Consider the following 15234-nt stretch of genomic DNA (forward strand, 5'->3'; position numbering starts at 1 on the left):
GTGTCAAAAAGCATTCTCTGCAAGTTATAGGAAACCTTAAGAGGATAAATCCCAAATTTCTTCAGATATAAAGACCTTAAAAATTTCCTCTGAATCCTCTCTATCATATCACTATGTGATATGGTGGAGGGAGTCCATATGGTACAACGATATTCGAGTTTTGACCTCACATATGCATTAAAAAGCTTAATTGTAGTGTCACAATAAAATTATTTACTGGATCTTAGGATAAAGCCTAACTGTCTGTAACAATCATTAGTTAGTTTGAGAATGAGCTCATTAAAGGAGAATGTGCTAGTGAATAACACCCCTAGATCTCTGATTTTTGTTAGCCTTTCAAGTTTTACTTCGTTAATAAAATAATCTGTTCTTATGATTTCTCGCTTTCTAGAAAAAGTCAATAGTTTATATTTTGATTCATTTAAGTTCAAATCATTATTTTTACAGAATGTGGATATGCCTTGAATATCTTATTGTGAATTAATACAGTCATGTTCATTTGTTATTGCAAGAAATAATTTTAAATCGTCTGCAAATAGAAGAAACTTGTCAAATTTTATATAATCGGTGATGTCATTTATGAACATAACAAAAAGTAAAGGCTCAAGGACTGGTTATAAAAGTGTCCGAGTAGCAGCTCCCAAACTTGACTACATTAGTACGGTTGGTAAGGTAAGATTCAAAGAATTTTATAAGTTTGTCAGAAAGTACATATGACCTCAGTTTTTTAATAGTACTGAATGATTTACTCTATCAAAGGCTTTTGCTAAATCAGTAAAGATAACATCAACTTGGGAATTATTTATGGATGAAGCAATATAATGAATGAGAATGCACAGATTTGTTTGAGTTGATTTTTTGTTTATGAAACCATGTTGTTCTTCAATTAAAGTTTTTGAAACATGAGTAGATAGTCTATTGTACATAATTTTTTCCAAGATTTTTGAAAGAGAAGGCAATACTGTTATAGGACTATGATTTTTCCAGATTTGCGGATAGGAGTTATTCTACCTGCCTTAAGTGCATCCGGAAACGTGCTTGTCTATAAACATTTATTAAATATCATTTGTAGGGGATGTAACAGGACTTCTGAATACGCCTTAAACAGATAAGAAGGAATCTCATCCACACATACAGCTGCACTACTTTTTAAAGACTTATTTGAATATTGATTTCTTCTAGAATTATACAATCAACACATAATTGTTCAAGTCCATATTCCTTGTAGGAGTCTCTTATTATTGGATTAGTGTTACAATGTATAGATTCAAAATAACGTGCAAAAGCATTTGTTATATCACTTTCAGATTCGTAACATTCATTCATTGTTGTCTGATATAACGAGATCCGCTTATAACGAGGTAATTAGTCCGCCATTTCAGTTCTCTTGATAGAGGGAGTCTGCTTTATTAATTAAGTCCTGAAATCAACATTTTATAGAAGCAAAACGTTGCCAAACTTATTGGTTTTATTTGACTGTCTTTTATTTGTCTTTTTAGCATTTAAACAATGTTCTAAGATAATCAAATTTGGGCGAAATGGATTTAAATGGCAGCTTACTATTTTTTTATTGGGAATATGCCACAATTTTACTTTACAATAAGTGCAATATAAAATTTTGATTTCCATTTCGGAAATCGTTTTATATAAATAAAATTTATTAATGATTCGTATTTTAAGTACGATTTCCGAATTAAAAATCTAAACATCAAAATAAGCTTATTTTAAAGTCAGATTGTGCCTTATTTCCAATAAAAATAATAAACTGCACATATCGCCACAATTGAAAAAAACTTCATACAAAATTATTTGGCAACATCTCGTGTCGAGTGGTAAGAGTAGAGGTGGGTCGTTGACGTTTTTATCGTTAAGAGTGTAGGTGCAAAATTTCGGGCCAATGCTTTTTAAATGCATTCTTTTTTTTTCGAATCCTGAGAAAAGTAATAAATATTTTTGAAAAGTTTAAACGCAGAATGAAAGAATACATTATTACCGAGGGCCGAAAGTCCCTGAAAACTTTTATAATGTTTATTTTAATAAGTTACAGGGGAAAAAATAATTAAATTTTTCAAAAATATTTGTTAGTTTTCTCAGGATTCGAAAACAATGAATGCATTTAAAAAGCATTGGCCCGAAATTTTGCGCCTACGCTCTTAAAACCGATTTTCGTAAACAAGTAACTATGATTTTTTAACAGTAGTTTCAAGTAATAGAGTACCTACATAAACAAACATAATGGCTATTAACTTTTATGTGTATATTTATTGAAGTGAAAGAAACTAATGAAGGATATATTTATTATGACTTGAAAAATAAACTCTTGTTCCCTTCTTCTACTTTTTGGAGATCTTTCGATATGTTTAATTCTGAAGCTGCCTCTGGTTAATTTTCTGGGAGGTAGATTGCCAACTATCCCTCCATCTTGTAGGTGGTCTTCCTGGAGATCTTGAACCGGGCGGGTTATTTCCTAGGGCAATTTTTGGGAGTCTATTCTCATCCATTCGTCTTACATGACTGTACCACATCCTTTTACGCTGCCTTCCCCATCTTACAATATCTTGAATTTTGCACTGCTCTCTAACGTTTGTATTTCTCACCCTGTCTCTTCTTGTTTTGCCCACTATTGTTCTTAGGGTTTTCATCTCGGCAACCCAAAAATAAACTAAACAATACAAATAGTAAATCGTACTTACATTTACATTACACGTTATTATTAAATCGCGAATCGTCTAAATTGACATTTAAAAACATAAGTTTTTCTACTTCACCTCTTGTTAACCGTGTTCTTCTTTTATTTGAAATTAAACCAGATTTTGAACATGTGTTCACTTTATGAATATAGTGGTTAAGTTAGGATATACATGGCGATGGTTTTTCCACCATTGTAGTGGACTCTCGATACAAATGTACGTTTAGGTGAGTCATGTCCAATTAATTGATCAAAAATACACCATGGACTTAAGTCATCTTTATCGGTTTCTTTTTTTTGTACTGGTTGATTTTCAATAGTACAATCTTCTTTCTCTTTTTTTTATAGAAGTAACCAGCTTCTTAACTCTTTCTTTTGTTTTTTTTTACCTGCATTTTTATCAGAAAATCCCTGCACTTTAAATTGTGAATCCATAAATGTACATAATGACAATGTGCCACTCTGTTCTATGCCTCTAAATCTTTTTGCTAAACCCGATATTAGTAATTGTACTACGTCGGATACTATGGATGTAAGGTTACCGTTTGCTAAAATTTTATTGCAAGATTCTTGCAGGCAGCTTACCATAACAATCACTGAACTACCCTTCAAGTATTTTTGGCCACTCATTGTACTTGTTATTTCTTTAAAAGGCCGTAAAATTTGGAAAAGTTGAGAACAAATAATCTAGTCTTTATTATTTCGATTTGGTCTAAATCTAAGTCTGTATTAACTAATACCAATGTGGAACGGATTGCCTCTTCTAACTCGATCATTCTTTTTAACATGTAATAGGTGAAGTTCTACCTAGTTTCCACGTCTTGGATTGGCCGTTTGGGAACTTTGTTATGTTGTAATTGATACTTTAAAAGCCTTTCTAAAGATAAGGTACTTTTTTTGAAATGTGTTTTTTGCCGAATTGTCGAAAAAAAAAAGACATTATTTTATCTATTTGTACGCGAAAGCATTTAAGTGCGTCCCCCACCAATAAATTTAACCTATGAGCAAAACAATTTAAATGTTTTCATTCCAAAACATCTTTAATAGCTTTGACCATATTTGAGGCGTTATCAGTTACTGCAAAATTTACTTTTCGTTTTACACCCAACTGATTAATAATTTCACTAATTTCAAAAGCGATATTTTCTGAATTATGGTTTCCAGAAAAATGGCAGCAGCCTAATAAAACCGTTTTAAATTCTAAATTTTCGGTTAAATAGTGTCCTGTTAATGCGATGTAACTCTCAGTTACTCCAGATGTCCAGAGGTCAGTAGTAATACAGATATTTTCTACTTCTTTAATAACTTGTGATCTAATAATTTGCTCAGTTTTGATTTAACATTCTTGAAGTAATGAACCTGACAATGTTTTTCTTGTTGGCGGTTTATATCCAGGAATCCACCCTGCAAACTTTTTAAAAGCTCGTTCTTCAACTATGGAAAACGGATGAAACGAGTCTTTGCATAGGTTTAGTAAATCCATATCTATTTGTTTCTTCTGTTCTAAACTAATATTTTTATTAATGGAAGTATCCACCACCTTCGAAAATTCCGATCAATCGTAAATCGAAACTCATTCATTAATCAGAATACCTAGTTATTTTATTTTCAACGTTAACTGATAGCCCGACTGTCCACTGTCCCGAAAGAGTCGCATGTTATTTTTAGTTTTGTGGTAGTCTCTCAGATAAACTAATCGTCCTCGTCGACGTAAAGTGTTCGTTGATCCTCTGTTTACGTCTACACAAAACGCAGTTTTTTTGAATCAACCATCAACTAGTTGGCTTACCAGTGAGAAACCGTAGCTTCGTAAATGACAAATAATGATTTAAAATGCAGGGATTTTCTGATAAAAATGAAGGTAAAAAAACAAAAGAAAGAGTTAAGAAGCTGGTTACTTCTATAAAAAAAAGAAAAAGAAGATTGTCCTATTGAAAATCAACCAGTACAAGAAAAAAAACTGATAAAGATGACTCAAGTCCATGGTGTATTTTTGATGAATTAATTGGACATGACTCATCTAAACATACACCTGTATTGAGAGATAAAAAAGAAGTCGACATGTATTTGTCTGATGATATATTACCCACAAAAAAATTCGAACGGAGATTGGAACTGTACATTACAGTGGTAGAAAAACCATCGCCATGTATATCCTAACTTAATTCACTATATTCATAAATTATTGTAGTATTGTAACAAAATCTGTTCCTTGTGAACACATGTTCAAAATCTGGTTTAATTTTAAATAAAAGAAGAACACGGTTAACAAGAAAAGTGGAAAAACTTATGTTTTTAAATGTCAATGTAGACGATTCGTGATTTAATAATGTGTAATGTAAATGTAACCACTATTTACTATTTGTATTGTTTAATTTATTTTTCACGTTATAATAAATATATCCTTCGTTAGTTTCTTTCACTTCAATACTTATACACATAAACGATAATAGCCAATATGTTTGTTTGTGTACTCGCTTATTTGAAACAATCAACTAGTTACTAGTTTACGAAAAACGGTTCCGATAAAAATGTCAACGACCCACCTCTAGTTAATCAGGTATAAGGTGGATCGGAGCCAGAGATATGTAAAATATCTCTGATCGGAACTGATCGTCTTACTAATGGGCAATAGGCGTCTATTAGAAATAAGGAGGGGAGACCAAGGGGAAATATTATTGTTATCTTTGTCTATTCGCTGAAAATGTGATTTTATATCTGTGTTAGATATCCTGTTAAATTTTACCATACCGACCATAAACTTTTACCTACACTATATATATATATATATATATATATATATATATATATATATATATATATATATGATAGATTATATATATATGATAGATATATATTATGATAGATTTTATACACATATAGAATGGAAGCGCAACATAAATTTCTACAAACGATATGTTGATGACTGCTTACTCTGCATTCCAGATCATGAAATCGTTTATACTTTTCAAATGTTCAATAATTTTCATACTAACATTCAATTTACTTATGAACTAGAAGAAAACAATAAAATTATTTTTCTTGATTTAAGTTTAGAATATAACAACACTAACCGAATGATAACAACTAACTGGAAGATATCTAAATGTTAATACCAACGCACCCATAGCCCATAAAAGAGGTGTTTTGTTCAGTCTTACTGACAGAGCAATTAAACTATTTAGTCCATAGTACCATTCCGCAAATTTGAGAAACGTTAAAGATATTTTAGAAAAAAATAATTATCCACCAGAATTTTACAACCCTCTTATTAAAAAAGAAATTATATTATCAAAAATCAATCCAATTCCAATACCATACAAAAACAAACCCAAACCATACTTAGCAATAATATTAATAATGTCACTAACTCCAACAAATCCTATACATCCTTACCATACATTAATGGATTTTCTGAACAACTGTCAAAAATGTTTGCAAAGTATAACATTAATGTTTGACATAAATCATCAAAAACATCTGGAAAATATTTTTTAAAATTTAAACCTAAAGTTAATAAAGACCATCAATCAAATGTTATTTATAAAATAATTTGTAAAGACTGCAATTAAACATATATTGGACAAACACATCAATACCTACATAGAAGAATGGTTGCACACAAACATAGTATACAAACCAAGGTATTAAACACAACAGCCCTAGCCAAACATTCTCTAGAAAATAGCCATTCTTTTGATTTTGAAAATGAACAGATTTTGGAAAAAGAACAAAATTACAACAAAAGATGCATATTGGAGATGATTCACATAAAAAAAGATCCAAATTCCATCAATAATAAGACTGACATCAAAGATCTGTCCAATATGTATCATAACTTAATAAATTGACTTGTTTTTTAAATGCACTATGGCAGATTTTTAAAATACGACTCTGAACCACTCATACTTTAAGATATCTGCCAGATGTCATCTGTCAATGTCAGATACCAATTTTAATCCATGTTAAACTTTTTAATGTTTAAAGTTTAATAAACATGAAAATGGGAAATTTGCCGAAACGTTTAAGCAAAATTTAAATAGTTTTATTTACATCAGACCGACAAACCCAGGAAATAAAAAAGTTTCTATTTAAATAGTCACGGTCAGGAAATAACAAACTATATATATATATATTGTTATGATGTGTTTTTTGTTTGAATGATGAGCAATGAGTATTTTTAATAATATAGGGTTTTTATCGCGGTTCTCAAAGAATTAGCTTGTAAGTACTTTTTTAAATTATCTTTATTATAACTATTATGAAACACACATATATATCTAACCTAGCCAATGTAAATTTAAATTAAACTATCTTTAAATTGATATTCTTATAAAACTAATTAAATTCTATAGACAATCTAAAATTTAAACAAACTATCTTCAAAATTGAAATTGTTATGACACTAACTAAATTATATTAACAAAATTTTGTACCTTTCTTTCACTGAATGCCTAAATGAACTGTTTTCCACTATATAGATTCTAATCACCACTGAATGTCTTCGTACTTCAGTTATCCTTGTTTTTTGTGAAATTACTTTTTCCAATTATCAGCTTCTACCAATTTAAGATATAGTTTTCTTCACCAGCATTTATACACCACCAGCAAACCAACAAACACCATTTATATTTATTCTTCTTTTCAATATACCAATATCCAATTATTATAAGTTGATTTATACTAATCTCCAATCATAATATAATTTTAATTCCTTCCAATGTCCATCCAATATTCTTCTAATATACTTTTATAATCTTCAATAATTATTTGTGTATAATTATAAATGTGCATTAAATATATGCATAATTTTTAATCTTCATTTAACTCACTATATTAAACAATTGGACTATCTCCAACTAACTTTCATATTTCTTATTAAACTGCTTGACTGACTTACTAAAACTGTGAACAATTGACTTCACTAACTAATCTACTAACTTTCATAATAAACTGCTTGACTTCTGACTAAAAACTTCCATCTTGAATCCAAATCACGGGTATTTATATCTTTTTGGATATTCTAGAACCATCTGGTAAGAGATCATGTTCCATTCGTTCTATTAAATTCTATATAGATGTTCTCGAAAAAAATATCTGTTCGATCCACCGCCATAATCATTATTCCAGAATGTTCGACCGTAAACAATGGTCACACTCTGCACTCTGGAGAATTCGTTAATGTTCCATTGATAATTTTGTTGACATTTAGGCTTTTCAGATCAGAATAAACATTTAAATCAGTAACTAACACTCTAATTTAATAAAATACACAATTCAAACAATATATTATTATAACCCCACTTATATTCGTATTATGATTAATTTCTATCTGTCAATTACTTACTGTATAGTTGGTTGCCTAGGCACATGGCTCACTTAAATCTATTTACAACATTAAAATACAACTTTTTACAATTATTATATGCTAATTTCTTAAAACGCCCTCACATAAATATATTTTTATAAAATTCTCTAGTATATAACTTATTTAAAATAATCAAATACTTTTTTATATCTAATATTATGTAGTATATAACTTATAAATTATTTTCTATAAACCCCAATCGTATCAATACCCCAAAATAATATTTAAAATAAATAATTTACTTATTATTTTTTTAAATATTAATTTTCTCATACCTTATTAAATTTAATAAATCAATTTTTTTTTTATTTAAAATGTGTTAAATACATCCCTGTTCGCTGTCTATGTCAAAACAGAGAACAACGGAGCACAGTTCGGCTATTCTATGGTCAAACTGTCATGTCAAATTGAGCAATGGATGCGATATCAGAGAATAAAATATAACCTTAATTAAAAATATAATCGATATGGTGTTCTGTTTATTTATAGACAAAATCTAGGAATTATTTCCATTCAAAATAACTTCATCAATATAAATTGGTAAGTTTTTCCACTTTATTATATTAGAAAGACATTTTTATAGCAATTATAGTATCAATTTTGTGTCTAACCCCAAATTATGATTTTTAGGGTACAAATTAATTTCCATATATACAAAATTCAACAAGTATGATGTCAAATTGATTCAAAATAATGAAATCTACCATCTATTTAACAAATCAAGTCTATTGAATAAAATGGATATATCAGTAAGCTGGTATTGTTGTTATTATTTGTGTTATACTTAGATCTGGTATCATCCTTTTATAATAATTAATTATTCCAATGAAACCTCTTAAAGTTCTTAAATTGTGTGGTGTTTTATATTCCTGAATGACTTGTGTCCGTTCTGGATCCATTTCGATTCCCTTAGTGTTAAGTTTATAACCTAGATATATGACTTCTTTTTGAAAAAATGTACATTTTTCTTGATTTATTTTTAGTCCAACTTTGTCTAATCTATTTATTATAATTTTTAGGTGTTTCTCATGATCTTCAGCCGTTTTAGAAAAAATTAATATATCATCAATGTAGTGAATTACAAAATGTTCATATTGATCCAAAATATCATGAAGACATCTACATAGAGCATTGCAAGATGATTGAAGTCCAAATGGTACTACTTTGAATTGATATACTACTCCATCTATCTGAAATCCTGTATACTGTCTACTTTTTCTTTCTAGAGGTATTAACCAAAAGCTATGCTGTAAATCAATTTTAGTGAAAAATGACATTCCTGTAATTCTTCCTAATATTCCATCTATACTCATTGGTGCTTCAAATTGCTTTTCAGTAATCTTGTTAATATTCCTTGCATCCAAACATAACCTGATTTCACCTGATCTTTTTCGTACTACTACTATGGGGTTAATAAAACGTGTGTCTGCCTTCTCAATGATCCCATCTTCTAACATATTATTAATTGTTTTGTTTAATTCTTCTCTGTATTTATATGGTATTGGGTATGATTTTGTTTTAAAATCTTTTTCTTCTTTAACTTTTATACTATGGATATAATTTTGTGCAATTCTATTTTCTTTATTGACACGTCCCTTGTGTTGCTGCAATATGGAAATGACTATTGATTTATATTCTTCAGGGCAATTTAAAACTTTCATCATATCTTCTTCTTTACAGATCACATTATTCTTCAATATGTACTCATTATTCCTTGCTTCCAATTTTACGCACTCCGCCTCGTAGGCATCCATCTGCTTAAAATTTCCATTCCTTAAATATTCACTACAATAATTATTCTTTACATTCTTTTGGGACATTTCCCTATCATCAAAATACATTTCTTCTTCATAAACATCATTATTTTCTTTTAATAATATCCTATCAACTCTTATTCCTTCTTCCACCTCATCTTTCTGCATAAATTTAATTATTTGCCCTTCCAAAGTTACCATTTTTTCTTCAAAATCTATCTTTACTTTCTTCTTTTCCAATTCATCATTTCCCATTAATATATCAACACATAAATCCTTGACAATAAATCCTTGCATATTAATTTCTTTATTAAGAATATTAATTTTAAAATTGGCTAGTTTATCAATTTCACCCAACTTCTTATTATTTGCACCAACAATTTTAATTTTTGGAATCTTTATTATATCTGATAGTTTTAATGTATTAAAAATAAAATTCTCCGAGACTAAAGTACTTTCTGAACCAGTATCTATCATAATTTTAATCATTTTATTTTTGGCCAAAGCATTTATATAAATTAAATTAATAGAGTCAATAATTTTATCCTCATCTAAACAAATAAATTCAGAAGGTTTTTCATAATAGCAATGGCCTAACTTGTAATTCAGAAAGTTTACTGCACAAAATTTTGATTATTAGAATTGTCAGATTGTATCTGACCACTTGGATCTGATGTACTATGTCTTTCCCTACTATGACTTCTACTCACATTTTCTTGCCTTGTACGATTTCGTTCCCTGTCTTCGCAGCTCCTATTCCTTCGAACACAATTTATCTGTCTGTTATAATTAGGTCGTTCTGTATTTCTTCTATTGTTAAAATCTTGTCTATTATTATTAGTACTGTTATTAAAATGTTGTCTATTATGACTAGTATTGTTATTATTATTAAAATTTTGTAAATTATTACCATATCTATAATTATTGTTATATGATTGTCTATATTGTTGATTATCATTTTTATTATATTGAAAGTTATTATTGTTTTTTCTGTTGTTATTATTACTTGTCATATTGCCTCTTTGTATTATTTGAGTAAAATTAATAAAACTATCTATTGTTTGAATATTTTGTACAGTTACTGTTTGGACAACATCAGCATCAAAATGTCTAGGTACATTTAAGACTGTTTCTTCCTCTCTAAGTGGTGGTTCTAAATATTTTGCAACTGTTATCAGTTTTAATGCATAATCTACCATATTTGATTTTAAATTGTGATTATACTTTCCAAAATATAGAATTTCTCTAAACTTGGCTTGCTCTAATTCACCCCAATAATAATTTAAAAATTTATTTTCAAATGTTTGAAAATTATCTAAATCATTCTCAATACTAGCAAACCAAGTTGCTGCATTGTCATTTAATGTCATTCTAATATAATCTTTAATATCATTAATATTATTCACCAATCTTAATTTATGTTTTAAACTATTTATGTATACTCTAGGATGCAAATTTTTTATATTACCAGAGAATTTAATTCCAGTCTCATTTGTTAAATTTAAGTAAGGTCTCCCTATGTCTCTCATTTGTGAAATATCATCTATTCTCTGTTCCACATTTCTTATTTGATTACAATTTATTTGGATATTTTGTTGTATATCGTCTAATTGTTCTTCTGTGTTTCTCCTGTCTTCGTTAATTTTTACTTCTAAGTTACATTTCTGTAACTCTATTTTCTGTTCTATATCTATCTTATTATCTTGAATAATCCTCTTTACTTCTGTCCTCTCATTGTCTATCCTTTTCTTGTAGTCATTCCGTATACTTTTTATTTCATTTGCTACTTTTTTCTCTGCAGCTTCAAGTTTTTTATCCATTTGTTTTACAATTTTATTATTATTATCTTCTATTTTCTTTTCTAATTTTCTATAATTCTCTTCCAATTTCTGTTCCATTTTTTTTATGTCTTCTTTGACTTCTTTTGAATTCTCTTCCATTTTTTTCGTATTCTCTTCCATTTTCTGTTCCATTTTTTTCATGTCTTCTTTGATTTCTTTTGAATTCTCTTCCATTGTCTTGTTCATCTGCATCATTAATGACATCAAAGCTGCCATATTGACCTTTTCCTCTCTTTCTGGATTCATTTCTGCAGTATCTTGTGGAACTTGTACTAAACTCTCCTCTTGTATAGGTTGTGTTTCTACTTCCACATCTTCTTCATTCTTTTTGCTTCTTGTACCTTTCTTTCCTTGAGACATTTTGAGACTTTACTTGTTCAAATATAATTAAAATTAAAATCTATACTTTTTTCTTTCTACTGATAATTAATTTAATTATATGAGAGCACTTATCTTCCCAAACTAATTCTTTTAAATAGAGAGCCCCACGTTGGGCGCCAAATTGTTATGATGTGTTTTTTGTTTGAATGATGAGCAATGAGTATTTTTAATAATATAGGGTTTTTATCGCGGTTCTCAAAGAATTAGCTTGTAAGTACTTTTTTAAATTATCTTTATTATAACTATTATGAAACACACATATATATCTAACCTAGCCAATGTAAATTTAAATTAAACTATCTTTAAATTGATATTCTTATAAAACTAATTAAATTCTATAGACAATCTAAAATTTAAACAAACTATCTTCAAAATTGAAATTGTTATGACACTAACTAAATTATATTAACAAAATTTTGTACCTTTCTTTCACTGAATGCCTAAATGAACTGTTTTCCACTATATAGATTCTAATCACCACTGAATGTCTTCGTACTTCAGTTATCCTTGTTTTTTGTGAAATTACTTTTTCCAATTATCAGCTTCTACCAATTTAAGATATAGTTTTCTTCACCAGCATTTATACACCACCAGCAAACCAACAAACACCATTTATATTTATTCTTCTTTTCAATATACCAATATCCAATTATTATAAGTTGATTTATACTAATCTCCAATCATAATATAATTTTAATTCCTTCCAATGTCCATCCAATATTCTTCTAATATACTTTTATAATCTTCAATAATTATTTGTGTATAATTATAAATGTGCATTAAATATATGCATAATTTTTAATCTTCATTTAACTCACTATATTAAACAATTGGACTATCTCCAACTAACTTTCATATTTCTTATTAAACTGCTTGACTGACTTACTAAAACTGTGAACAATTGACTTCACTAACTAATCTACTAACTTTCATAATAAACTGCTTGACTTCTGACTAAAAACTTCCATCTTGAATCCAAATCACGGGTATTTATATCTTTTTGGATATTCTAGAACCATCTGGTAAGAGATCATGTTCCATTCGTTCTATTAACTTCTATATAGATGTTCTCGAAAAAAATATCTGTTCGATCCACCGCCATAATCATTATTCCAGAATGTTCGACCGTAAACAATGGTCACACTCTGCACTCTGGAGAATTCGTTAATGTTCCATTGATAATTTTGTTGACATTTAGGCTTTTCAGATCAGAATAAACATTTAAATCAGTAACTAACACTCTAATTTAATAAAATACACAATTCAAACAATATATTATTATAACCCCACTTATATTCGTATTATGATTAATTTCTATCTGTCAATTACTTACTGTATAGTTGGTTGCCTAGGCACATGGCTCACTTAAATCTATTTACAACATTAAAATACAACTTTTTACAATTATTATATGCTAATTTCTTAAAATGCCCTCACATAAATATATTTTTATAAAATTCTCTAGTATATAACTTATTTAAAATAATCAAATACTTTTTTATATCTAATATTATGTAGTATATAACTTTAAAATTATTTTCTATAAACCCCAATCGTATCAATATATATATATATATATATATATATATTGTTATGATGTGTTTTTTGTTTGAATGATGAGCAATGAGTATTTTTAATAATATAATATATAGGGTTTTTATCGCGGTTCTCAAAGAATTAGCTTGTAAGTACTTTTTTAAATTATCTTTATTATAACTATTATGAAACACACATATATATCTAACCTAGTCAATGTAAATTTAAAATAAACTATCTTTAAACTGATATTCTTATAAAACTAATTAAATTCTATAGACAATCTAAAATTTAACCAAACTATCTTCAAAATTGAAATTGTTATGACACTAACTAAATTATATTAACAAAATTTTGTACCTTTCTTTCACTGAATGCCTAAATGAACTATTTTCCATTAAGTATATAGATTCTAATCACCACTGAATGTCTTCGTACTCCAGTTATCCTTGTTTTTTGTGAAATTACTTTTTTCAATTATCAGCTTCTACCAATTTAAGATATATTTTTCTTCACCAGCATCTATACACCACCAACCAAACCAGCAAACAGCATTTATATTTATTCTTCTTTTCAATATACCAATATCCAATTATTATAAGTTGATTTATACTAATCTCCAACCATAATATAATTTAATTTCTTCCAATATACCTTTTTTTATCTTCAATAATTATTTGTGTATAATTATAAATGTGCATTAAATTATATGCATAATTTTTAATCTTCATTTAACTCACTATATTAAACTATTGGACTATTTGTACTTGATTCACTGACTCTAACTAACTTTCATAATAAACTGCTTGACTTCTGACTAAAAAACTTAAAAACTGCCTAAAAACTCTTCTGACTGCACTATCTAAAACTTTTCTGACTAAAAACTTTCAAAAACTGCCAAAAACTGCCATCTTGAATCTAAATCACGGGTATTTATATGTTTTGGACATTCTAGAACCATCTCGTAAGAGATCATGTTCCAATTTGTTCTATTTCATACTTGTATGAATTTTCTGGAACAAACCATTTCGCAAACATGGCCATCTCCGGAGATCCAGAGAATTCCATTCTTTTCTATTAATAATTTTGTTTACATTTAGGCTTTTCAGATCAGAATATATAATTAAATTAGTAACTTAACATTCTAATTTAATAAAATACACATTTCAAACAATATATTATTATAACCCACTTTATATTCGTAAATATTCTTAAACGTCACTTCAGAGTATAAATATCTGTCAATCTCCGAGAGTATTTTTGGTTGCCTAAGCACATGGCTCACTTATATATATTTACAATATTAAAATACAACTTTTTACAATTTTTATATGCTAATTTATTAAAAATGCCCTCACATAAATATATTTTTATTAAATTCTCTAGTATATAACTTATTTAAAACAACCAAATATCTAATATTATGTAGTATATAACTTATAAATTATTTTCTATAAACCCTAATCGTCACAATACCCCAAAAATAATATTTAAAATAAATAATTTACTTATTATTTTTTTAAATATTAATTTTCTCATACCTTATTAAATTTAATAAATCAAAATTTTTTTTATTTAAAATGTGTTAAATACATCCCTGTTCGCTGTCTATGTTAGAGCAGAGAACAACGGAGCACAGTTCGGCTATTCTATGGTCAAACTGTC

At 28.1% G+C, this 15234-nt stretch overlaps 1 protein-coding gene across 2 annotated transcripts in view; it reads left to right on the forward strand.

The window, feature by feature from the left end:
• The window catches only part of LOC140439796 (uncharacterized), a 77566-nt gene that overhangs the window by 16459 nt on the left and 45873 nt on the right, over window positions 1-15234 (forward strand). The window contains exon 2 of one of the 2 annotated variants that reach the window (XM_072529937.1): window positions 448-672. The exons of the other annotated variant lie outside the window; for it this stretch is intronic. Coding sequence (XP_072386038.1) covers window positions 571-672 — 102 coding nt within the window. The 5' untranslated portion in view covers window positions 448-570. The remainder of the gene's footprint in view (window positions 1-447; window positions 673-15234) is intronic. 2 annotated transcript variants of the gene reach the window in all.

This window comes from Diabrotica undecimpunctata, chromosome 4 (assembly GCF_040954645.1).
Source record: "Diabrotica undecimpunctata isolate CICGRU chromosome 4, icDiaUnde3, whole genome shotgun sequence".
Taxonomy (NCBI): Eukaryota; Metazoa; Arthropoda; class Insecta; order Coleoptera; family Chrysomelidae; genus Diabrotica; species Diabrotica undecimpunctata.